Genomic DNA, 24,185 nt, shown 5'->3' with positions numbered 1-24,185 from the left:
CAGGAACATTAAATGAAAAGCGGAATCAGAAGGAACTGGACAAAATAGCAGGCACATTTCTTCTGAAAGGTTGACGTGATGGATTCAACAGGCCTGTCGTTCCTCATTGTTCCGTCAATCTTTCCAACACCCCCCCACGCACACGTGCACACACGCGCGCGCACACACACACACACGCACCAGCCCTGAATTCCCTGTGGACCTTAATATATTTATTTCTTTGGTGCAGTAATACATACGTCCCCCCCGTCCCCCCCCCCAAAAAAAAAAAACCATTGCATCATAAGGATTTGTCATTGCCTTATATAAATAAAGTATACGACCCAGACCTTAATGTGCCCTTGCTATTGATTGTTTTACACAGCCGTAGGGAGGCAAGAAAGAAAAAAAAAACAGAAAGGGAGAAAATGGCCGACAGGCTGTATATCAACATCCGTATGAGTTTGTATTTGTTGTTTTGGCACCGTGACGGTGTCCATAAAAGCATGGACTTCTCATACCCTCTTAGAGCCCGCAGCCATAGTGCTGCTGCTGCGCGATACTGTACTGGATACTGTGATTGCTTTCAAGTACTGCCCTCGGAGAGGAAGTTAACTTCCTGAATGTTGTTGTTTTGTTTTTTTACTCGGATTTGAAAAGGCCATGAAACAGGATGTTGGAGTCGGATGCCTATACAGAACACGTAAGAAGTCGAGGAAGTCGTTTAACACTTTGACTACTATTCACGAGTTGCCCGAGTTAATTGTAACTCTTTCCCTGCGATTTGCCCGAGTTATGTTTTCATTGTTTAATCCACGTTTTTAATCAGTTTTTAAGTCATACGGGCAATCCACCAGACAGAATGGGATATGAGACGCATTTTGATGACGTCATCGCAAAACGGTCCGTCGCTCCGGCATACAAAGGGATTTAACAGGTTTAATGCCGACAATTTACGGCCGTCTTTCAGGCTAGACTGAAAGACCGCTGAGTTGCTTCAATTGCTTGTCATGGAAATCCACTTTAAAGCGGTGTAATCGCTTGTTGTAGTGTAGAAAAGTATTCCATAGTGGCAGATACAACAACAGACCGGGCAGCGCGTTGCTTCTTCCTCTGGCAGATTCGCCATTTTAAACGATAGGGACTCAATTTCCCATAAAATCGGCATCGCTCGCAAAAATGCAATTTGTCGTCTTCTCGCCGGCCCCTAGACCAGGGGTTCTCAACATTTTTGGCGGGGGACCCCCGAAAATGCTTTATTATTCTTAATCCATTCCAAGTTTTGCACGAAAAACACTCCTTGGGCTAAAATCGTCCATAGACACTTGCCCCCCAAATGTGCCCAATTGTGATGACCTCATCACGTGATGACTAAACAAGGAGTGTTTTTCGTGCAAAACTAATGCTGGGAATGGATTCAGAATCATGGAAACCCCCTAGTTTGACATGTCGCATGCTACTGAAAGCAGAATGACATTTAGAAAATTTTGCCTTATATTGGTTGTTGATGGTACCCCAACTTTCAGCAGCTATCAACAATTCCTCTAGGGTGGTTTCATATAAACCAATGTGGGTAGACATCCTTACAAACACATTGGTGAAGAAAATTCTCGGTAAGAAATGTATTCCCAAATTGTATTAATATCCCCTGACTATTTACTTCAGTCACTTCAAGTGGAGAAGCCTCGACCTCGCTTCTTCTACTGAACTCCACTTCCCATAATCCCACAGTGTGTAAGCCTTTCTTCTGCTTTCATTACTACGGTGCACATCCAGGTGTGTTCATTACAATCACACGTTTCCCAAATACTAGGTTATCTACGTTCTGTTTTTAATCATTATTATTTCAAAACATAGTTTAAAAATAAACTACAAATTAAAAAACAAATTCAATGATTTATTTCTGCATAGGCTAAGTCATGAACGAATACAATAAAAATCTAAGCGATTCCATAAATTAGAAAACAAATGTTTATGTAGTATAAGGAAATTAGCCAATCTAAAAGCTCACAATGTTGTGAGCTTGTAGACGTGCCGTTTTCACTAGTTTGGAGTCCCGGGGCAGTTTTTCTTTTTGGGTCACAGGCTCAAAAGTTTTAGGAACCACTGATCACATGAAGCATGATCACATGAAGCATGATCGGGCCTGCTGGCGTGAGATTCCCTGCTCAATCTTTTTTTTGGTGTTTCCCCCCATTTTCTACCCGTTGAATCAGTCAGAACTGGCCTGGTGTTGCACATAACAGGCTCCTCTTGCACATCATTGATTTGGTATATCTTAATCAGAGGACATACAGAGACACGCACTCCCTCGGGGACAGGGGCACGCACGCACGCACGCACGCACGCACGCACGCACGCACATGCATCACGCCCCCGTCTCGTCTCATAAACCCTTGCTAGAGGTCTTCGCTTATTTGATGGGACCCCCGGATGATGGAATAAAGATAAATGCAGGTGTCTGCCGGGGTCCAAATCAATCAGGCTCCGTGTGTATTACATATTACTCACAGTGCATTTCTGTCACGGGTCCTTTTGTGTAACGCCCCCCCCCCCCCACCCCACCGTACTGCACCTCCCTACCCGCACCCCACCCCACCCCCAAAATCCACCACCCACCACTACCATCCCACCGTAACGTTATTTATGGGGCCTGGTTTCTCCGAGCTGAAATATAGGAAAGGTCACGGAGTGTGCGTGGTGAACCGCATCGCAGGGGTGCAGAGTGGTTGGGATGGGTGAGCAGGTCGGAGGGGAGGGGGGGGAGAGTGTTCTATCTCCCCTCTACTCGCTGTTTGTACCAGTGAGACAGATGACATTTGACGGCAAGGGGAAAGTTCCAATGGACACTGGAGTGTTCAGAGTTCTATATGGCATGGTTTGTTCAGTAATTGGGATTCTGTTTGATATAGTCTCTTAGGGTGGTCTAGTCTTGCATGCACACACACACGCGCCTACCATGAGTCTTGCCCCCTCCCCTCACCCCCTCGGTCCGGTCTGAAAATTGGAAATACTCAAGTACAAATATCTCCAAATTGTACTTCAGTGCAGTAAGTAAGCTAGTATGATGCATGCAAGGACTTAACCCCCAATCCAACCCTTGATGATGCTGAGTGCTGTACTTAAGTACAGTACCGATTGGTCTACTCTGGGTGGTTGTCCCCATAGATATTATAGAAATATATAGATGCCTCATTGGCCGCTGCAGTTCGTTGGAGCGATGTGTGTGCAAATGGGGGGTGGAAGGAAGTGCGCAGGAAGTGCTGAAGACACGATGCGTCGCTGCCCAAGTGACGTCGCTCATGCGGCGACTCCATGTGTCTCGCTGCCACTCGAGTGACTGCTGGCCAATCACAGCGCGTCTTTTCCGGGACTTCCGTTACTCATTCCTCTGCTACGCTTCGCAAGGAATCTCAGGAAAATGTTGCCCCTCCTCGAGAACACACGCCCCCAGAGCTGGAAGAGACCTCTACCTTTATGTGTCTATGGTTGTCTGGTTGGTCTACTGTGGGTTCCATCTTGTCCCTCTGTCTGGTTGGACTACTGTGGATTCCATCTTGTCCCTCTGTCTGGTTGGTCTACTGTGGGTTCCATCTTGTCCCTCTGTCTGGTTGGACTACTGTGGGTTCCATCTTGTCCCTCTGTCTGGTTGGTCTACTGTGGGTTCCATCTTGTCCCTCTGTCTGGTTGGACTACTGTGGGTTCCATCTTGTCCCTCTGTCTGGTTGGACTACTGTGGGTGGTTGTTCCATCTTGTCCCTCTGTCTGGTTGGTCTACTCTGGTTGTTCCATCTCCCTATTGGCCAGCAGCACCCTGTGACCTGCTGTGTAACGGCTGTTCATCACTGTCACGGGGAGGAGGGGGGGGGACACACACCGTCCGTCACTGGCCTGTGGAAGGTCACCCAGTGTCACCTCTAGCCCTGTGACCTTTACCGCAACCCCCCTCTGACCCCACCAAACTGCACCGCCACCCCTCCACACACACACACGCATGTACACATACACACACGCACAACACATGCACACACCTCAACATAGCCAGGGCAGGCCATCAGACCTTAAGTGTGTGTGTGTGTTAACGTGGAGATCTGCCTCTTTTCCCTAAACAACCATGCGAGGCAGAGGTTTAGCTGTGTGTTTGTGTGTGCGCCTGTGCGCGCGTGTGGTTTTGTGTGTGCGCGCGTGCGTGTGGTTTTGTGTGTGTTTTTGTACGTGTGTGTCAGGGGGCGGGCGGGCGATGATGTTTCAGGGAGAGATTAAGCGGTGCCAGACAGCATCTGTGTCAGACCGTTGGCTCTGGCCTCAGGTGCAGCGGAACAATCATGACGATGTGTTCATATCAACCGACATATAGAGACATGTTGTCCTTGTGGAGAGTGGAGGAGACACCAGTCCATTGTGTGAGACATGTTGTCCTTGTGGAGAGTACTGGAGGAGACACCAGTCCATTGTGTGAGACATGTTGTCCTTGTTGCGAGTGGAGGAGACACCAGTCCATTGTGAGACATGTTGTCCTTGTGGAGAGTGGAGGAGACACCAGTCCATTGTGAGACATGTTGTCCTAGTGGAGAGTACTGGAGGAGACACCAGTCCATTGTGTGAGACATGTTGTCCTTGTGGACAGTGGAGGAGACACGTTGTCCTAGTGGAGAGTCCTGGAGACACCAGTCCATTGTGTGAGACATGTTGTCCTAGTGGAGAGTGGAGGAGACACCAGTCCATTGTGTGAGACATGTTGTCCTTGTGGACAGTGGAGGAGACACCAGTCCATTGTGTGAGACATGTTGTCCTTGTGGACAGTGGAGGAGACACCAGTCCATTGTGTGAGACATGTTGTCCTAGTGGAGAGTGGAGGAGACACCAGTCCATTGTGTGAGACATGTTGTCCTTGTGGACAGTGGAGGAGACACCAGTCCATTGTGTGAGACATGTTGTCCTTGTGGATAGTGGAGGAGACACCAGTCCATTGTGTGAGACATGTTGTCCTTGTGGATAGTGGAGGAGACACCAGTCCATTGTGTGAGACATGTTGTCCTTGTGGACAGTGGAGGAGACACCAGTGCATTGTGTGAGACATGTTGTCCTTGTGGACAGCGGAGGAGACACCAGTGCATTGTGTGAGACATGTTGTCCTTGTGGACAGTGGAGGAGACACCAGTGCATTGTGTGAGACATGTTGTCCTTGTGGACAGCGGAGGAGACACCAGTGCATTGTGTGAGACATGTTGTCCTTGTGGATAGTGGAGGAGACACCAGTCCATTGTGTGAGACATGTTGTCCTTGTGGACAGTGGAGGAGACACCAGTGCATTGTGTGAGACATGTTGTCCTTGTGGACAGCGGAGGAGAGACCAGTCCATTGTGTGAGACATGTTGTCCTTGTGGACAGTGGAGGAGACACCAGTGCATTGTGTGAGACATGTTGTCCTTGTGGACAGTGGAGGAGAGACCAGTCCATTGTGTGAGACATGTTGTCCTTGTGGACAGTGGAGGAGACACCAGTGCATTGTGTGAGACATGTTGTCCTTGTGGACAGTGGAGGAGACACCAGTACATTGTGTGAGACATGTTGTCCTTGTGGACAGTGGAGGAGAGACCAGTCCATTGTGTGAGACATGTTGTCCTTGTGGACAGTGGAGGAGAGACCAGTCCATTGTGTGAGACATGTTGTCCTTGTGGACAGTGGAGGAGACACCAGTCCATTGTGTGAGACATGTTGTCCTTGTGGACAGTGGAGGAGACACCAGTCCATTGTGTGAGACATGTTGTCCTTGTGGACAGTGGAGGAGACACCAGTCCATTGTGTGAGACATGTTGTCCTTGTGGACAGTGGAGGAGACACCAGTCCATTGTGTGAGACATGTTGTCCTAGTGGAGAGTGGAGGAGACACCAGTCCATTGTGTGAGACATGTTGTCCTTGTGGACAGTGGAGGAGACACCAGTCCATTGTGTGAGACATGTTGTCCTTGTGGACAGTGGAGGAGACACCAGTCCATTGTGTGAGACATGTTACACCAGTCCATTGTGTGAGGGGTCCATGTCATTGTGTGTCGTACAAGTATTCGGACTGTATGATATAAAGACACCCCTCAAAGAAACAGACTTCTTTGAAGACGCTCGTTCCAATTGACAGGGACCTTGGGGCGGTCCGTTGTGGATTGATTGGACAAAAATAGCAAAACAATTGCTGATCTCAAGCACACATCCTTATGAGCTTGTAGATTGGTATTTATTTTATTTTATTTTTTTCACATTTCCCCAAAAAAGAAAACAATTCAAAATGTTCAGGTATAATGACGTGACCAAAATGGAGACACCATGGGGTTGATTTGGTGTTTACTGTGAACCCTGGCATGCGTGCGTGAGTGCGTGCGCGCGCGTGTGTGTGCGTGAATCTGTTTGCGTGTGTGCGTGAATCTGTGTGTGTTTGTGCACACGTGTCGTGTGTGTGCTCGCGTGTGCGTGTGTTCATAAGCAAGCGATGAGTATGGCGGGGTCAATCAGTCATACGTGGAGGAAATGGGGCAATCTGAGGCTGCGTGTCAGGAAAGTGATGGATTTTAATGCTGTGATTGTAGTTAATGGCTCTTTAAATTAAATCGAGATTAAATGTCTCTGGCTGGCTGTCTCTGGCTGCACGTATGGGGACCGCGAACGTACGTCCACCCCCCCCTCTCCCCCCCTGCTCCCCTCTTGCTGCCAGACCCTTCATCCTCTGCCTCCTCCTCACCCTCACCGTCCTTCCACTTTCTTTCTTCAACTTGGTATCGACGTTATGTCAGCGGCCAAAAGCTTACGTGGCCCCCGGCCCGCGCAAACTCCACTTATGAATCTTCCATGCGGGGTAAAAAAAAAAAAAGTAATGCGGAATTGAACGTACTTAGAATCTACTGTAGTGCACATAAGCATCTTACAAACGCATACATTTGATTACTGGGCCTATTAACCCATTCTGGGCGGGAACCCCTTTTGGTGTTTTAAGCATTTTGTTATACTTTAGCTGTTGAAAAATAGCAGATCTACAAGCTCGTAGCGCGGCACCGAGTGCCTCACATTTTTTAATATATTTTCTTTCAGAGCGGACGTTTTTTACTCAAATCTTTGCTTCTGGGAGGCGGGGGGGGGGGGGGGGGGGATCCCTGGAACAACATATTTTCAGATGGGGTCGGTGGCCAATTACAGATAATTCTGGGGGTCCTTGACATAAAATAGTTTGAGAACCACTGACATAGAAACATAGGTTTTTTCTGAAAACTGTCATGATTTTACAACACAGTTTGTAGAATCGAACGTATAGGTCTAAATGGGATAAGTCATTCCTCATCGCTTTACATTTGTTTCTATAACCCCCCCCCCCCCCCCCCCCCCCCACACTCATTCGTCCACTGATTCCATTTTTATCACTGTGTATCGTCCATCCATTACGCGGCCCGGTGTGGCCGGCCTACAGAATATGCCGTTTCCTTAATGTTCCAACTGCACGACAATATTATAACAAATGCCTTTTTGTACCTTAGAAGCAAGACGACCCACGAGTAAATATAGTCATTTTGACGTCACGGTCATGAGATAGGGAGCTATAATTGGGCACATACATTCTGTGGGGGCAGCACTAGTGTAGATTAATTCAAGTATGCTAATGTAATTCAATTTGATACAGTTAATCTTGTCCTAATGCAGATTGAAGGATGTGAGGCGCAATCAAATACATCTCAACCCTTTAATTTGCATTTGCATTCGCATTCACATTTTTTTATTTTTTTATTTTAATAAAATTAGTCAATTTGTAATTATGTGACCTGGCCCCTAATTAGTTTATTCATCACTGCAGTTAACTCCCTGTTGGGAACCTTGGAGAGAGAGAGAGGGGGGGGGAAAGAGACATTATTCAAAATGGGAACGCTCACATCATCAATTTGTCTCTCACTTAATGACTAGCTTCATGTTAAATCATGTGCCATTTGAGCTGTAACATCTTTGAGATCTTGTGATTGGAATCTTCACTTCAGTCAGCCTGTAGGGATGTAGTCGATCGAATCAGCTGCACACTTGTTGTATAGGCTGCACATTTTACATAGCGCTCAGCTCGCTCACTCAGTCACATGGCCTGCAGGTTCTCATTTGAGGTGGGGTTTTTTTAACCACTTGTCAAAATGGTGTCCGTATTTTGGGAATGTCATTCTAGACACGTGAGCCTGGCCTTTGGGAAGGCTAATATTTGACCAACTATTGTACAGTGTCAGTTGTATTAAGCAACTAGTCGACTAGTATATCCACTAGTTGACCTTGTTGGTACTAATTGACTAGTTGATAAGAAAGAAAATGTGTAGGCCTCAAGATCAAGTAGATTAGTTATAGTCACCAATGTACACAGTTTTTAAATGTACAAATATGTATTTCCAAAAAAATAAATGTTTTTTTTAACATACTGTATGTAGTTAAACAACTAGTCGACTAGTCGACTAGTGAAAATGATTAGAAGTGAATGCCCTAGTGTCAGTGTGGATGATTGACTGTGACATAAAATTAATTGATTTAACCATGTCCCCCAAAAAGGCTAAATGACCTCATGAATCAGACCAGACCAATTGAATGTATGAATGTTTTATCTGTCCTATAATGAGCTTTGGGATGTGTGTAGGAAACTCTGTCTGTCTGCGCTTGTTTGTCTTCGGTCTGTGTGGATTGGTCAAAAATAGTTGCTGATCTCAAGCACACAGCCTTGTGAGCTTGTAGATTGGCTATTTTTGAAAACATAAAATAGTGCCTAGGTCAGGGATGGCCACATTGCATGCATGTCGTAGCAAAAATATTTATGCTATTTTTGCTATTTGAATTGAAATCCTGAATAACGGTTTTGCTATTTTTAATTGGAATCCTGAAAAGTCATTTTAACTAAATACAAATATATTGGACATACAAAAGACAATAACATTATTTGTAATACTACTCAGCAAGCTACTAATTTAGACTAAGTAATTCAAGCGGGTCATGTTTGCATTGTAACAGCTGAAATCAATAACATATCAGTATTCCGAAAATAACCTGAGGGCCACATTAAGTGAAGGTGGGGGCCGCGTGTGGCCCCCGGGCCGCCAGTTGCCCATGTATGGCCTAGGTGGTTCAAACCTATTCTTGTAGATGTGGATAATGAAAATGTGGGGCATGTATATTATTAGCACGTAATTGCAGCGTCCACTGTTGAATTCTAGCTTGAGATCTATGTTGTTTTTTAATCACTCTGCTTTCATGTGTAAATAAAACAAAATTGCCTTCAAATATACTGTATCTTTAAAATAAAAAGAGGAAAAAGACACTGTTAGTGAGTGCTCCCAGAGGAATTTCATTACCTCTTTAACTTATAGATCATGTGTAAATTACCTCTCTCATTTGACCTTCTGATATTTGAGAAAAATGCACACAAAGGTTTGTGATTTCTTTGGCAACCATTTTTAACTATCTTGCTCTGTAACCTTATTTTTCTGTCCCCGCAGTGCAAGTGGTCCAGGAAAGGTTTCATCAGAACAAGATGGGCCCTGGCTGATTGGTGAGTCCCCTCCTTCAATCATGTCCTATCATGATGCTGCCTGTTGTTTGAATGCTACGTATAGCCAACCCGTTGTCACTACAACTGTATCATTCCCATTTTAAACCAAGACTGAACGGTGTCTGTCAGGTTGAGTTTGGCAGCAGATCCATAGCGGAGGGATCTCTCTCTCTCAGTTGTCACAGACGGCATGGAGAGAGAGAGAGAGACAGTTGAGTGTCTCTCTCTCTCGGCCAGCCCGGACAGCGTGCTATAGAAGCTGCCGGGGGGATTGGATTAGGCGTAATCACGTTAGTTCAAGCAGTTGCATATGACAGATGACAAAAAACATTACATGCAATTGAACCTGTCCAGGATTGAATACATACAACCGTCTGCTTCCAGCGGAGAGGAAGAGAGAGAGAGAGAGAGAGAGAGAGAGAGAGCGATCGGGGGGCCCTCCCGTCCGGTAGATTGAGAGGTGGTCGTGGGGGGATTGTAATCTAATAGAAGGATGACATGAGAACTAAAGAGCTGAAATGGTAACCGTTTAATAGAGGCTATGACGTTTGACAGGCCAGAGAGACACGCTGTGAAGAATGGTTAGGTGTAGGATCAGGGAAGAGAGACGGATAACAGAGATCACACATGTATTCATCTATTCAGAGCATGTTGGCAAAATAACCTCTGTGAAATTAGATGGTGTTCTTTTAGCTGCTTTTCCACTGATTTACTGAACAAGGCAATGTTTATATCAATGTATATTATTGCTCTGTTTCACCATTCTCCTAAGGCAGTCGTTTTCAACCTTTTTCATGTCAACTCAACGCCGTTACTTTTTCAGCATTTGAGCCCACGGGCCACCATTGGATGAGATCGATAGACTTGCTGACCCAAAACAAAAGAATGTTTTTTATCGTTGGCCATTTTTCCATTCTCTAATTATGTAGACTTCTTGTAAATTTAATAATGCAAATGTTTAACAATGATTTAACTCTTGAGTGTGAAACTAAACCAAATGGACCCGCATTTGGACCCCAAATGCGGGCCCCCCTTAAAGGACCACTGGTTGAAAACCACTGTCCTAACACAGTGGTTTCCAAAGTGGGTTCAGGGACCCCCAGGGGTCCTCGAGGGAGTTCCAGGGGGTCCCCAGCTAAATGATAGTTTGGAACCAAATGGACCCTTATGGGTCTGTAACTCTGAGAGTGTACAAATGGAACAAAATGGACCCTAATGGGTCCATTTGGTTCCATTTGTATTTTCAAATGGGGGTCCGTGGGCTAATGAGTATCATTTTGGGGGTCCTTGACATGAAACTGTTTGGGAACCACAACCCTAAGGCACAGAGTCACAGGCCTGTATGTTTTATGTCGTGTTATCTGACTACCGTTCTGTGATTTGCTGGCTTTATTTTGTATGCCCTTTTCAGCAACAAAACTCCCAAACACCTTGTCAACATAACTAGAGTGTGAGCAATTTGACACATTGGAGAATAAACCCATTCTAGAGAGTGTAGACTATATCAGCCCTGGCTCAAAAAGTAGTTGTAAAATCAATGTTGACATTTATTACCGTCTGTTCTGTTTGGGGTATATGAATTGCTTGCGGTTTGCCACCACAATTGTAAAATAAGACTATGATCACTTAGAAATTGCGGTGCTTAATTGCCCGCCATCTATTGTCCTAACACCTTTCACATGTCCTGGCTATTGTTGTATTGTTCTGTTTTGTGGAGTAGATCACGTTCGTGTGGCATGTATAAGTACAAACTAACCACAGAGATCATTTGTATTACCATTTGTTTCTGGTGTTGTACTCGGAATAAGCGTGCACATGCATCTTACTATGAATGTGTGAAAAGAGACCATTTTTACACTTTACGACGAGATAAACCAAACGAGGATGAACGTTTATTAAGTAGTTTTGTGTTTTATATTTTAAATCTATCTTCTAAAATGTAGTTCCCAGTGAGAAATGCATCAACTCTAGCATCCCTATTTTGGGCAAATGTTCAGAATTTCTAAATTCTAAATCTTCAAAACTTTTCAGTAAAAAAAGAAAAAAGGCCAACCTACATGCTGTGCTCACAGCGCATTGCAACATACAACACATTCTAATAGGTTTAAAGAACAACGTCACCACTTTTCAACCTATCTTCATATAATTGGTCCTCACTAACGTTGATTGATTGATCATTTTATTAGGCAATAAGATGGAAACAGTACAGGGTACAGTCAAGCACAGCATTGGTCCAAAAGGACAGCACCAAAGAAAGGCCTTGCGGCCCGTCCACCAGTGACTGTTGGACAGACTTTTTGAAACGAGATATATATTTTTTTAATATTTAGATTTTTATAATCGAGAGAACGATGCATGGCTTCCATTATATAATTGTACATTTTCAGGAATAGAAAGCCTGCAGTTTCCATTAGCTTGGATTCCCCACATCGATGATGTCACTGGTGGACGGCTTTCTGAACTGCCCACAGCCCTCCTATGAGACGCGGACAGAATAGGAAAAGAATGTGTGTTTTTTTTTATCATGATCATTAGTGAGGACCAATTATATGAAGATGGGTTGAAAAGTGGTGAAGTGGTCCTTAAAGCGGTGAAGAAATCAACCAGCCTTGATTACTTGGGCCTGACTATGTACCTGGAGCCTAGCCAATCAGATGACAATGTACCTGGAGCCTAGCCAATCAGATGACAATGTACCTGGAGCCCAGCCAATCAGATGAGCTCATCTCCTCGCTCCGTCCATTCACACATTTCTATGTCTGGTGGTTTTATGTTAATGTCATTCCACCAGAGGTCAAAGACAGAACTTCCTACACATTCCTACACTATTCTATACACTTCATATCTACAACAGACTTCAACTTTAATGCCATTCCACAATGAGCGAGGCTGTTTTTGAGGGGTGCTAGCCCCTCCTATATACAGCTTTTCGTCACGTGTCACATTTCCCATTGACGATGAAAGGAGAATTTACGTCATGTGTCGGAGCAAATCGACTTTTCTAAACACAGTACAACTGTTTTAATTCAGCTCAGGGCCACTGATCTGGTAAACTAAATGAATGCTTACCTGTGTGTCCTGGGGCCGGGGCAGACACTCTAACCACAAGGCCACTGAGCTGGTAAACTAAATTAATGCTTACCTGTGTGTCCTGGGGCCGGGGCAGACACTCTAACCACAAGGCCACTGAGCTGGTAAACTAAATGAATGTGTACCTGTGTGTCCTGGGGCTGGGGCAGACACTCTAACCACAAGGCCACTGAGCTGGTAAACTAAATGAATGCTTACCTGTGTGTCCTGATGTTCCTCATTCAGTCAGACGGTGGTCTTCCTTTCTGTTCTGCCCCCTCATGCATGCAGTCACTTTGACCTGGTGAACATCCACCTGTTCCACGATGCCTCCAACCTGGTGGCGTGGGAGAAGAGCCCGTCGGTCTACACTGGGACCAGGCAGAAAGCCCTAGGATACGTCCTCGACAGGTGCGTCTCTCTCTCTCACTAAATTAACAAATCAACTGCTCGTGACGGAACGTTCCGCCAATAAGAATCCAACCGGCAACCGCTATTGGTGGAACGTTACGTCAGATAAGCTTTATTATTGATATCAAACTGGATTGCTGAATTTTTTTTTTTTTTTTTTTTTGCTTGGCCTTTCCTTCTTCAGTGATCCTAGACAGGTTTTGCGCACGCGCACTGCCGTTCACTTCTTGTATACAGGTGGACTAAAAAGCTGAATAACTCTAAATCTATGGAGCTCTCCATGGTTTTGACAAAATGCGCGATGGTCTTTTCTGATTATCTGGTGATCTCGATTGGAACATTGGCGTTTTCTAGAGCAAGGATGACCTCGTTTTAGCTCGCTAGCATTGACGCTAATTATTTAGCATCTAAGATGGGCGCCCAAACCGGACGTGGATCCAGTGTGCAACACACGGAAACGAAGTAGATCCGGGTCGGCAGTCAACTTGTTAATAAGAATATAATATGTAATGCTGCATTCACATGGAATCAGGCAAGCGGTAGATGGCTAAATATTTTCACTTTGCTGCCGTCTGCCCGTTACCGTCTCCGGTTCTGGCTGCCGTGCCTTCCTCTAACGTTTACCGTCCTGCTCCCGTCCACAACAATGACATGCCGTCTGCCGTCTACCGCTTGCCTGATTCCATGTGAATGCAGCATAAGCCTTGCCGAGCCATGAGGCCCATATACTGTAGGACAGGAGCCTATCTGGTGTGACCTGGCCGGGGATCCCCAGTCCCAGGGCAGACACTCTAACCACAAGGCCACTGAGCTAGTAAACTAAATGAAATGCTTCATTGGAAATGGCTGATGTACAAGCTCAGCACGTCATACCAATTATGTACAGCAAACTATAAATCAGGCTTCAGCCTGTCTCTCCTCCTGTCTGTCTGTCTGTCTGTCTGTCTGTCTGTCTGTCTGTCTGTCTGTCTGTCTGTCTGTCTGTCTGTCTGTCTGTCTGTCTGTCTGTCTGTCTGTCTGTCTGTCTGTCTGTCTGTCTGTCTGTCTGTCTGTCTGTCCCTCCCTCCCTCCCCCCCTCTCTCTCTCTCTCTCTCTCATATTTTGCACTCCACCACTGTTCCTCGTAGTGTTTTATTCTTTATGGGGAAATGACAGCTGAAACGGAGACAGAGGACACACACACACACACACACACACACACACACACACACACACACACACACACACACACACACACACACACACACACACACACACACACACACCTTGGCTTTTTCTCTCAGACTCTGCCCTCTCTCACCCTCGGTCTCTCCTCCTCTTCTCTAAGTCTTCTCACCCTCCATCCTCTCTCTCTCTCTCTACGGTCTCTCTTGGCTCTTTTCACCCCCATGGCTTCCACCACAACAAGCTACAGTATAGTATCTGTCAGACAGGCCTCATGCTGCCACCGCTATGCAAACAGTCTGTAGCCTCCGAGCCACGGTTCCACCCTTTACTTTCCCAGGCCCCGGCCCGGGGCTATAATGTGATTTATAGGATATCCATTTACAGTTGAGGAGAATGATAGAGTGCGTCGGATCAACCCCTTTGCTCTCTACCTGGCCAACGCTAGCAGAATAAAAGCTCCGTACCAGCCCCTCGGTGGGTGACCTCCCATTCAAAGTGGCATCTGAATGCACGCCGCGGCTCCGCGCCACCTCCACTCTGAATAACTACAGTAGATGTTAGATGTGTATATATATGGGTGGGCATATATTATCACCGTTGCTTTCCGACGTACGCGTGGTGTGAGTTATGGCGGGCACTTTTTAGAGTATTAGAGAATTCTCTCCGCGACAACCACCCCCGACCCCCCCCTCTCCGCTTCCCCCTTTTAATGTCTTCCTTCTTCATTTGATGAAAGAATGCCTTTAATGGACAGGGGAGTGCCGGCGTTTTAGGTATATGGCAGTTCCTACCGTTCCTTTATGCCGTTAAGTTACCTGGATTTACTGGCCTAATGAAGTTTCAAAAGGACCTTTTCTTGTTGTTTAAATACACTGAGGGGTTTTGATCGTATACGTACCACCAGCCCCCCCTACCAACCCACCCCCCCTCCCTCGCGCACTATCGCAGCACTCTCGGGGAAGGTTGATTTATTTTTAAAAGTCACCTCGTAAATACGAGGCCCTAAATGGCGAAAGGGGTTTTGTGGCGGGGCGGTGGTGGTGGGATTGTGGATTGAATAGCACTTGTTTTGGCTGAGTGGCAGTTTCCACGCTCCCCTCTCTCTCTTTCTCTCTCTCTCTCTCTCTCTCTCTCTCTCTCTCTCTCTTTCTCTCCCTCTCTCTCTTTCTCTCTCTCTCTCTCTCTCTCTCTCTCTCTCTTAAATCCCTCTGTGCCAGGGGTAAGGTGTCCTCGCTGTTAATTCTGGGCCATATCATTAAAAGGTGACAATGGCAAAGAAGGGGGGGCTGCTCAAAGGAGGGGACTGGATGTAACAGAGTGGTATGGGTGGGATGGCTGCACGGGGGGGTCCTTATATGTTCCGGCTGATATTCCATGCAGGAAATGTGCGCGCGCGTGTGTGTGTGCGTGCGTGCCTGCGCCTCAATCGCTCACTTTTGGGGTGAACCAGTCGGGCACAGATCCGGAACGGCAGAGAGTGAGAAAAGCTGGCGACGAGAGAGGGGGAGAGGGAGGGGCCCACAAAGGGCTCCTGGGTTCTGTAAGGAAGGGGCCAGTGAATAATGGGCCGCTCCTTTTCACAGGGACCGCTAACCTTTTGGCAGCCACCAGCCAACTCCATTCTCCTCCGTGGATCCTGCAGGACAATGTGCTCGCGGGGCCGAGGGCTTTGAATTGAAACCTTGCTACCACCAACAGTGTTCCCATTCAGCGGGCCGGTTGGGAACCATCTTTTTGGGGCCATTGTCCTCCTGTTTTCTGACTCTTACACCCCCAGAAAAGGAGCAGAAAAAGGGAGAGGAGGGTAAAAAAAAATCCTCCTCCAGCCCCCCCCATCTCTCTCTCTCTCACATACACCTCTCTAGTCTCTCGCTCTCTCTTCTCTCTCTCTCCGTCTCTACCATCTCTGAGCTCTAATCTCCTGAGCTCTAAGTGTGTGTGTGTGTGTGTGTGTGCTCACGTGCGCGACCCCACTAGCTGAGATCCAGGGTGGCTGCATGGAGAGGACCCTGCAGCACAGTCCCTCGGTTGGCCCTTGGCGGCAGAAAGCGAGCGCGGGGCGGCGGTGGCGGCTGCAAAGATCTTGTGTCGCTAAAACGTCAGCCCTTATAGCTGCTCTCCCCTTATCTGGGGGCCCCATGAGGGCCTTCATAAGGCCGCTTACGGCCCCCATTGAGAAACACATCTGATAAGCCTTTTCCCCCTCTGTGGAGACCCTTTTAACCGCTAAACGGTGTTTATCTCCAAAGCGCTTCAAGCCCCCCCCTCCCACCCCAGGGGAACAATGCTGAGAAGGAACAGCATTTAGCCTCTCGCCTGCAAAAAAAATAGCACTCCTCTGTTACAGGAGTGTGTGTGTGTGTGTGTGTGTGAAGCCCTGCTGCTTGAAACAAGTCTCCTGCTTGTTTTTCTTTTGCTTTGAAAAGTGGCAGATACTGTAGGAGCCCCCCCCCCCCACACACACACACACACACAGTGCCGCGTCGAGGCATTATGCACTCTTGTTGCCTCAGATACGCCTGGATCATTGTTTTATAATTATGTAAAGCTTTTTATAGAGTGTGTGTGAGTACACAACATCATGCTCTCCCAGATTTTTATTCAATGATTTATTTACTTTTCTAACCCCTGAGATGTTATTGAAACCATTCAGGACGGGAGAACACCTTTTTTGTGTTTCAAGCATTATGCTATGCTTGTAGATAGCAGATCTACAAGCTCGTAGTGCAGCACAGAGTGCCGCGCTACAAGCTTGTAAATCTGTTATTTTTTGAAAAATCTGTGAAAATGTGGCGCAAATCTTTGAATATATGTATTCCTTCAGAGCGAACGTTTTTTTAACTCAAATCTTTGCTTCTGGGAGGTCCCTGGAATTACATATTTTCAGATGGGGGGTCCGCGGCCAAATACAGATGATTCTGGGGGTCCTTGACATGAAAAAGGTTGGGCACCACTGACATAGAAACATGAAAACAGAAAACTGTCATGATTTGGAAGACATTTGTGGAATTTGTTCAAAGGTCTAAATGGGTTAAACCATTTTGAAAAACTCTTTGAACCGTCGTTGCATTGCTGTTGAGAAGCCGTGACTTCAGCCTGGTTTAGTGGTTTATGCTTAGTTGTGTTAGTTAGTTAGTTAGTTCCATAGTTGTGTGTGTGCCCGCTGTTTGTTGCACGCAGAAAATCGCAGATCTACAATCTCACGCGCCGCCACGGTTCGACACGTTGCAAGCTTCTAGATCGCTTTTTTTGATGCAGAACACGAGGCGGAAGCAAAGTGTAAATCGGGCATAAGGAGACAAAGTGCTTTTGTACGTAAAAAAAATAAAAATAAAAGATGGCCTAATTCAGTTAGAGACCTCTGATGGAGTCAAAAGGACGTTATAATTTGCCAAAGAGGATGGAAAACGCGGTTATACCAAATGAGCATGTGAAATGATAGCTTGAGATAAAATCAACATGCCTCCCCTCCATCTTCCTTCAAAAAAAAGAAGGGGAAAAAAAAGAGAACTCTTTTGTACGCCTTGAGAGTTTGTTTCTTTTTTTTCTTCCACCGCCCCATTCAGGGTGGCTGGTCCGGTTCAGGGGAGAACAGTTTTACATTACAACTGTGAAATCGTGGGCATAATGGCTGCCTTTGTGCCGCGCCATTATTTTCACACAAATATAGTCCATTGTCACGACGCCGAAGTTAATTTGATCAACATTGGGGACATTTAACCGTTTTGTCCGCTGAAAAGGCCCGTTTCATGCTCATTTTCGGGGGGCCATTGAAAAGCAATGATTGGCAGAAAAATAATGTTGCCCGTTAACAATTCGGAGCAATTAGTTTCCCATGGGGAGGCAGCGGGCCACACTGGCCTCCACACAGCCATGCTTTGTCACTTTATGGACGTCATCGGTCAACTGTCAGCCGCGTCTCAAAGAGCTCCTCCAATCTAAATGTTTCCCTTTAGGCTTTTTTTTCCCAGAGAACAAGGGGCTGAAAGGAGCAGAGACAGGCCGGCTAGTTTCCAGCCAATAGACATGTTCACGCTAGAAAAGGGTGGACTGGATAATCGGCCGCGCAAGATCCTCCATGAAGCAGGATGAATTTATTAGAGTGTAGAGTGTGTGTGTGTGTGTGTGTGGGTGTGAGCGTGCGTCCGTGCGTGCGTGCGCGTGCATATGCATACTTTGCTATGCTTGCCCATGTCTTCCGGTGCATGCTTCTACGTTGTCGCCATGTTGAGCACGGCAAATTAAATGAAGGCATCTTTGAAGAAGTTGTCTTGTTATTTTTGCAATAGTATCAAACTGAGAAATGCTTTCTTTGCTCTCTCGATTTTGCATGGTGTCACTGTGTGTGACTCTGTGAACTGGCTCTTCACCCTGGGAGGCCTGTGGGGTCGGAGGTTAATCCTTCCCAATCAGTTTCTCTCTGCCTACAGTGGACCTGTTTATCGCCCCTAAACCCCCCCTCCCCCCAGGCCCCCCAGTCTCCCACCCATTTCCTCCACTAAAAGCTTGTGTGAGACTGTGAGTCCAGCAGAGATTGGAATGGATGCAGAGAGAGAGAGGGTCCAGACGTGACTATACGGCCATCAATTTGTCACAACGTTATTATGCCTGTTGACAGTCAAGTTGACACAGCTAACGTTGAAGGTATACAACCAGCTGGGTTTGTCGGTTTGCGGTTCGTAAACGCGACGTTAAGAGTTGGCATAGCTACTGCCCCGAAGGTTTAGTTTACGCCCCACAAATGTCCTGAACAATGTAAGATATCTGCAGAGACAGAAGTGATGATTGAGAGGTATTGTTTCATCGTTTATACCTCCATGCCACACTCTGTTGAATCCTTACAATAACCCTTACTTAACACGGAGCCCACCAGAAACGAGGAACACGGAGGGTTAAATTAGTACCCTTAGCCCGCCAAACACGAGACTCTCGTGTTCCAGGGTTTACATTCTTTAATTCATGTTTTGATCCGATTGTATCGTTAGCCACCGGTCGCTAACACAACACCACCAAGTAGGACAGTGGCCGCAGCCATTTTGAAAATGTGCACGCATCCACTTCCATTCTAAGCCCTGCATTCAAAGCCTTGTATCTCAGAAACGACATTGAGGGGCCGTTTCTCTGGCCCAGACAAGCGTTTTCAACGGCCTGTAGCAGGCGCTGTGATACTCGCGGTCTGGTTTTTCCACCACCGACCGAGAGAACAACAACCGGTTTAGACGCCACACACAGCAGTTTGTCACTGTAACATGCGATTACGGATATTTGGCTCTTCAAAGTAAGTGTTACGCGCGATAAAACCCTGGCAGTATGCTATTAATTAATGGCGGTGGATTAAGAGTTTTAAGTTCCCCCAGAGTTAACACTTACAGCGCTAGCATTTATTGAAAAATTAGGATCTAATTCACGCCAGCATTTTTCGCATTTGAGCTCTTATTTTGAAAAGCCATATTTCCAGTCTACCGGAAGTAGATTATCCTAGGAAGCTCAACGGAGCCCGGACAGGCCTTGTTTACAATATTAATCCAAACCGGGGCTCTGGAGAGCTCCACATCGTCGGCTCTGTGCCGTCAAAGAAACGATGTTTTGACCAAAAATGCCATCTGGGACAAGGAATAGTAGCTGGGGTCACACTTGTGACCCCAGCTGGGTCACACGATTTGGCTTTGTTGACTAGTTTTTGAATTTTGGCGTGGTGTTAGGTATGGGTATAATGATTTGAAAAAGCTGTGCAAACGTATTGGGAGCGCCCCCTAGTGGTCTGTTTACACAGACTCAAATATTAGACACTTATAGGTATGGTTGAAAACCAAAATAATTGATAAAAGAGATGTGAAAATGGATTGTTACTATTGGGTGTGCTAAATAACATACTAAAATCTTAGGAAAAACGAACAACCAGAAAGGCATCGTTTTCAAGACTGCGTCCACGGTGGCTAAAATGAGCTAAAATGTCTATAAACTAGGATTTAATATGTAAAAAATCATAACAATTATGCACTTGGTAACTACTTTTTTTGAATTTTGGCATGGTGTTAGGTATGGGCATTCGGTTTTCAAAAACCATCGCAAACTAATTTGGCTCTCCCCCTAGTGGTCGGTTTGCAATGAAACAACTATTAGATATGTCAGTATATGGTTGAAATCCGAAATAATTGATAGAGATTTGTCAATGGATTATAGTGGGTGTGCTAAATAACATACTAAATTCTTACCAAAAACAAACTTCTAGAAAGGCATCGTTTTCAAGATGGCGTCCACGATGGAGCTGCCGGGAGCTTAAAACGCAGCGCGACGCGTTGTGAGCTTTTTCTATTGGCTATTTTCAGCAAGCAACCAAAATTGTAAAATGACTTGTACTGGATCTCTTGTCCACTAGTCCCTTCCCAACATTTTAGTCTAGTTTTTATTTGTTGACAAAATTGTCAGTATATTTAGTCTCAGTTTTAGTAGCTTAAATCATAGATATATATAAACACTAGATGGCTCAAGGCGGAGTTTCTGACGTCGTTCACCCGGCAGCCAACTTACATCGGGGATACAGTACAGTATGTTCAATGGCAGCTCAAACAGAAACAGTCATAACTCGCTCTAATCTTGACGGATTTACAAACGGGTTGGTTTATTACAAACGTTGTCAACGTGGCTATGATTCAGGACGCTTATCTGCTTAATTTATTTATTTTATATGAACGTCGTATAAAAGCATATAAGTATGCGGACGTCTCTGACGTTTATAACAAACCAAACCGTTTGAAAATCGGTTGAAAATTTAGCAAGTTATGGTCATTTAAGAGTACATGCCCCATAGACCCAATGTTATGTGTCCCGAGGTAAGATGGCCGCCACGTAACGACGTCGCTCTCCATTGGCCAACAGCGCGGGTGAGCTATCTAGAGTTTATATATATCTATGGCTTAAATAGCTTAGTTTTTATTTAGTTTGACCGCAGCAGACTGACTCCACCCCTCACTTCAACTCCTCATCCCATTGGTTACACACACCTGCAGGGTAGGGGTCATCATGGATGACCTAGAGGTCTGTGGGTGGGGTTGGGATCATGGAGGAGCAGGGTTGCCAAGTCCGCTTATTTACCGCGACTTTGGGCATGTTTTTTTCCAGAGTTGTGGGGGGAAAAAAATATGAGTTGCAGTTTCGTGGACTGGTTTTAAAAATGCGGTGACACATTGAGGGACAGAATCGTTTTGGTGTCTCTACTTATTAAGCCCTGGCTAAAGTATGTGTGTAATAGTATAATAAATTACCAATGACCTTTTTCTGTCGCAAGAGTTGACCTGTTTTTGGCTTGTTTTTTTGGAGGTCGGTTGGCTTATTTCTCTCACGAGAGTTGGGAACACTGATCACTGAGGACCCAGAGGTCTGTGGGTGGGGTTGGGGAGGTGGAGGAGGACCCAGAGGTCTACATGTGGGTGTGGTTGGGGAGGTGGAGGAGGACCCAGAGGTCTACATGTGGTTGGGGAGGTGGAGGAGGACCCAGAGGTCTACATGTGGGTGGGGAGGTGGAGGAGGACCCAGAGGTCTACATGTGGGTGGGGAGGTGGAGGAGGACCCAGAGGTCTACATGTGGGTGGGGTTGGGGAGGTGGAGGAGGACCCAGAGGTCTACATGTGGGTGGGGTTGGGGAGGTGGAGGAGGACCCAGAGGTCTACATGTGGGTGTGGTTGGGGAGGTGGAGGAGGACCCAGAGGTCTACATGTGGGTGTGGTTGGGGAGGTTGAGGACCCAGAGGTCTACATGTGGGTGTGGTTGGGGAGGTGGAGGAGGACCCAGAGGTCTACATGTGGGTGGGGTTGTGGAGGTGGAGGAGGACCCAGAGGTCTACATGTGGGTGGGTTTGGGGAGGTGGAGGAGGACCCAGAGGTCTACATGTGGGTGTGGTTGGGGAGGTGGAGGAGAACCCATAGGTCTACATGTGGGTGTGGTTGGGGAGGTGGAGGAGGACCCAGAGGTCTGTGGGTGGGGTTGGGGAGGTGGAGGAGGACCCAGAGGTCTACATGTGGGTGGGGTTGGGGAGGTGGAGGAGGATCCAGAGGTCTACATGTGGGTGGGGTTGGGGAGGTGGAGGAGGACCCAGAGGTCTACATGTGAGTGTGGTCAGGGAGGTGGAGGAGGACCCAGAGGTCTACATGTGGGTGGGGTTGGGGAGGTGGAGGACCCAGAGGTCTACATGTGGTTGGGGTTGGGGAGGTGGAGGAGGACCCAGAGGTTTACATGTGGGTGGGTGGGGTTGGGGAGGTGGAGGAGGACCCAGAGGTCTACATGTGGGTGGGGTTGGGGAGGTGGAGGAGGACCCAGAGGTCTACATGTGGGTGGGGTTGGGGAGGTGGAGGAGGACCCAGAGGTCTACATGTGGGTGTGGTTGGGGAGGTGGAGGAGGACCCAGAGGTCTACATGTGGGTGGGGTTTGGGAGGTCGAGGAGGACCCAGAGGTCTACATGTGGGTGTGGTTGGGGCGGTGGAGGAGGACCCAGAGGTCTACATGTGGGTGGGGTTTGGGAGGTGGAGGAGGACCCAGAGGTCTACATGTGGGTGGGGTTGGGGAGGTGGGGGGGAGAGAGAAGGGGGACATAAGGGTGGCCGTCCCACAGTGTCAGAGGTTGCGACGGGGGTCACCCCTGTCCCTTTCAGACAAACGTCACCCAGCACATTCTTCACAATGTTAACATTCTCTCCCCAAATTCTCAACATTCACGTAACAATGACTCGCGCCGCCCGGCTCTGGCTATTGTGCGGCGCAGTCAAATCGGACCGGCCCCGACTCCTGATAAGTCATCTTGTCAATCTGTGGTCCCGACCCTGCCCCAAGTCACAGCCTTATAATCCTATAAAGATGGTCTATTATGACTCGGCTTAAATGTCAATCATTCAGTCAGTCCCCTTAATCTTCCATAAGCTCAGTGAGGGATTGAGGGGGGGAAAGAAAAAAACATTTGTGTGTGTGTGTGTGTGTGTGTGTGTGTGTGTGTGTGTGTGTGTGTGTGTGTGTGTGTGTGTGTGTGTGTGTGTGTGTGTGTGTGTGTGTGTGTGTGTGTGTGTGTGTGTGTGTGTGTGTGTGTGTGTGTGTGTGTGTGTGTGTGTGTGTGTGTGTGTGTGTGTGTGTGTGTGTGTGTGTGTGTGTCAAAGTTACAATTCGTAAGTTGTATATCTCTCCCGGCAGAGAAGGGGTAATTGCACAACGGTGTCTGAAGTACAATAAAGATGGCGGCACATCTAGTGTCCGTTCTGTTGATCTTGAAATGACTTAATTGACATTGTCGAGCAGAAGGTGGCCTGACCTGACCCCCCCGGGGGGGCTAGAGAGACCACCTCAAATTAAACCACCACAGATATACTAGTAAACATGCTCTATGATTAAAGATTGGTTTAACACGTCATTTTACTCATTAAAATAAAGCTCATGGCGCTCAGTGACATCATGGCGCTCAGTGACATCATGGCGCTCAGTGACATCATGGCGCTCAGTGACATCATAGAAGGAAGGTTTGTTTCCCTGCCCACAGCCCTGGTTATTCTACAGGCCAGTGTTTTCGTCGACTAAAACTATGACAAACTTTCTGTCGACTACCTTTTTTTCCACTGACAAACTAAATGGAAACTAAATTAAAACTAAGCTATGACGACTAAATATGCTGACAATTTAGTCAACAAATAAAAACTAGACTAAAATGCTAGGGAGGGGACTAGTGTACAATATATCCAGTATAAGTCATTTTACACTTGGTTGCATGCTGAAAATAGCAGATCTACAAGCTCACAGCGCGTCGCAGCGCGACGCGTTGTGAGCTTGTAGATCGGCTATTTTCAGCAAGTGTAAAATCAGTCATTGCGACGGCATCAAGGCCCGCCAAAATACATTTTAGTCGACTAAATCAACTGTAGATTTAGTCGACTAAAATCTTAGGATATTTAGTCGACTAAAACTAGACTAACACTTATACATTTTCCAGGACTAAAATGTGACTAAAACTAAATGAAGCTATTCAAGAGA

The 24,185-nt window shown here is 46.6% G+C and overlaps 1 protein-coding gene across 3 annotated transcripts in view; it reads left to right on the top strand.

The window, feature by feature from the left end:
* The window catches only part of inpp5a (inositol polyphosphate-5-phosphatase A), a 244,203-nt gene that overhangs the window by 144,225 nt on the left and 75,793 nt on the right, over window positions 1-24,185 (top strand). For all 3 annotated transcript variants that reach the window (XM_079511579.1, XM_079511580.1, XM_079511581.1), the window contains 2 exons: window positions 9,477-9,529; window positions 12,890-13,009. In XM_079511579.1, the coding sequence (XP_079367705.1) occupies window positions 9,477-9,529; window positions 12,890-13,009 (173 nt within the window). The remainder of the gene's footprint in view (window positions 1-9,476; window positions 9,530-12,889; window positions 13,010-24,185) is intronic.

This window comes from Electrona antarctica (assembly GCF_951216825.1).
Source record: "Electrona antarctica genome assembly, chromosome: 10".
NCBI classification, from domain to species: domain Eukaryota; kingdom Metazoa; phylum Chordata; class Actinopteri; order Myctophiformes; family Myctophidae; genus Electrona; species Electrona antarctica.
The sequence above is the reverse complement of the archived record's forward strand: the minus strand, read 5'-3'. Positions and strand labels throughout refer to the sequence as shown.